The sequence below is a fragment of the Austrofundulus limnaeus genome, unplaced genomic scaffold, assembly GCF_001266775.1.
Source record: "Austrofundulus limnaeus strain Quisiro unplaced genomic scaffold, Austrofundulus_limnaeus-1.0 Scaffold2492, whole genome shotgun sequence".
Lineage (NCBI taxonomy): Eukaryota > Metazoa > Chordata > Actinopteri > Cyprinodontiformes > Rivulidae > Austrofundulus > Austrofundulus limnaeus.
In genome coordinates, this window is record NW_013954894.1 from 9572 (window position 1) to 11780 (window position 2209).

The following is a 2209-nucleotide window of genomic DNA, read 5'->3' on the forward strand; positions in this document are numbered from 1 at the left end:
CATTAGCACCTCTAGTAATATATTTACTGAGAAAAATGGTGACGTGTTCAATACTTATTTTACCCGCTGTATGTAGGGCCCTATGATTTCCGCAAATTGCAGTCGGAAACATGGAATTAACACAAAATGGAATCTGGTATAAAAAGTGGAATCTCACAGAATTTGCTCATTTGGGTGAGTTTCTGATGTATTTTGGACACTGCTATTTTCTACTATCTGGTTTGTTTATTCATTTAATTATTTACTTTCAAGGCAACATTTTTACTTTCATGTTTAATTTGAGTTAAAAAATAATTAAATGCATGAGAACTAAACGTTCTAGGGGGTTAAATAAATAGTTTTCATTTAATAATCAATTGTAGTACATCTTAGGTTTGAAGAATCATCACGTTTGACTGAAAGGGTACTAGTGGGATGACAAAATGACTCAGGGGGTACGCAAGTCTAAAAAGGTTGGGAACCACTGCTTTAGTTGTTAAATTTTTTGACTGAGAATACGTAAAAAGGCAGCTATAAATGTCAAAGAACAAAATTAGTAAGCCAAAACCACAAAAACTATTCATCTAGATGCTTTTTTCTAAGGTTTATATATGCCAGGCTTTTATCGATAAAGTAATGTAGGATGACTCAGACTTCTGCACAGCTTTATAATAGAATACAATTTATTAAAAATGGGCCATKAAAACAGAGTATTTCATCATGGAATTTCAAACTAATCATATTTTAAAAATTACAGCAAAATGTAACGACAAAAATGAACTTGGTACCCAGTTCTTATCTTATTACGTTATGCTGCGTTCAGTTAGTAAAATGAAATTGCATTTCTTCATTTATTCTGTGCTTAATACTGTATGATAATTTTTAACGTTAATGACGTCTTCAAATCTAAGTCCTTGTAAACTTTCTCAAATGTAATGTTTTCTTTGACTGAAGGACACTGATAGGAAACTTGTGTAGTGAACACAAACTGAAGCTTTATATCTGCTTCTCTCTGAATGTTGTAATTTCTACGTTTTGATGACATAAAGTTAAATTGTCTCATTAAATTATGATTTTTCAGCACACGGTTATCGTAGAGCGAATGTGGSAGGTCCCTCTGTCTAAACTGGGCCGTGCACCGAAGCTTCATCCTCGAAGACACAGAATCTACAGACTGGTCGAAGACCTCAAACGTGCTCCCAGGGTGGAACTGGAGCTCATCCTGACTCAGCCTGTAAAAAGTCAGTATCTGCATCACGTCTGTGAAAAGCCTAAAATCCTCRGAACGTCTTGAAACCGTCTTCTTGTGCCTTATTTGATCAAACTGACAGAACTTGGCGAGAGAGGTGACACTGTGTTTGTGAAAAAGTCTTTTGGTCGAAACAAACTTCTGCCTCAGGGCCTTGCTGTGTACGCTTCACCAGAGAATCGACAAATGTTTGCTGAGGAGCGGAGAGTGAGTGACTCGTTTCTTCTAAGCTTTAAAAAGAAGCATGTCACTATATTGTCATGTTTGTTTGTTTTTCATACTTTTTACTCAGAAAATGCGTGAGGGAAGTCCAGAGGAGAGAGTCCAAACCCGAACAGCACAAATGGTGAGTTTTATCTTCTGAACACAGTTTGTTTACTTTGTAATAATATGAGCTTTATGTAAGAGATGATCAGAATCAGTTTTAGTACCATTGTCAATGAACAGGATTCACGGACTAGGAATTTGCTTTGGTGTAAAGGTGCTTTAAGCATAAAATATAGCAAATAAAGAAAATACAAAGGATAAATAAAGAAAAGTCTGGTCCGCATTGCCGGCAGTAAGTCGGGCTCGTTTCCGGTGAGAGTTGGACTCCGCCAAGGCTGCCCTTTGTCACCGATTCTGTTCATTACTTTCATGGACAGAATTTTTAGGCGCAGCCGAGGTGTTGAGGGGATCCGTTTTGGTGGRCTTAGGATCGCATCTCTGCTTTTTGCGGATGATGTGGTCCTGTTTGCTTCATCGGAACGAGATCTGCAGCTCTCACTGGAGCGGTTCGCGGCTGAGTGAGAAGCGGTCGGGATGAGGCTCAGTGCCTCCAAATCCGAGGCCATGGTCTTGAGCCAGAAAGGGGTAGAGTGCCTTCTCCGGGTCAGGGGGGTCGTCCTGCCTCAAGTGGAGGATTTTAAGTATCTGGGGATGTTGTTCACGAATGGGGGATGAAGGGAGCGGGAGATCGACAGGCGGATTGGCGCAGCGTCT

General features: G+C 39.6%; 1 protein-coding gene across 1 annotated transcript in view; it reads left to right on the top strand.

Annotated features, from left to right (window-relative positions):
- The window catches only part of mrpl9 (mitochondrial ribosomal protein L9), a 6416-nt gene that overhangs the window by 2246 nt on the left and 1961 nt on the right, over window positions 1–2209 (top strand). The window contains exons 2-4 of the mRNA XM_013999819.1: window positions 1061–1220; window positions 1311–1435; window positions 1521–1574. Coding sequence (XP_013855273.1) covers window positions 1061–1220; window positions 1311–1435; window positions 1521–1574 — 339 coding nt within the window. The remainder of the gene's footprint in view (window positions 1–1060; window positions 1221–1310; window positions 1436–1520; window positions 1575–2209) is intronic.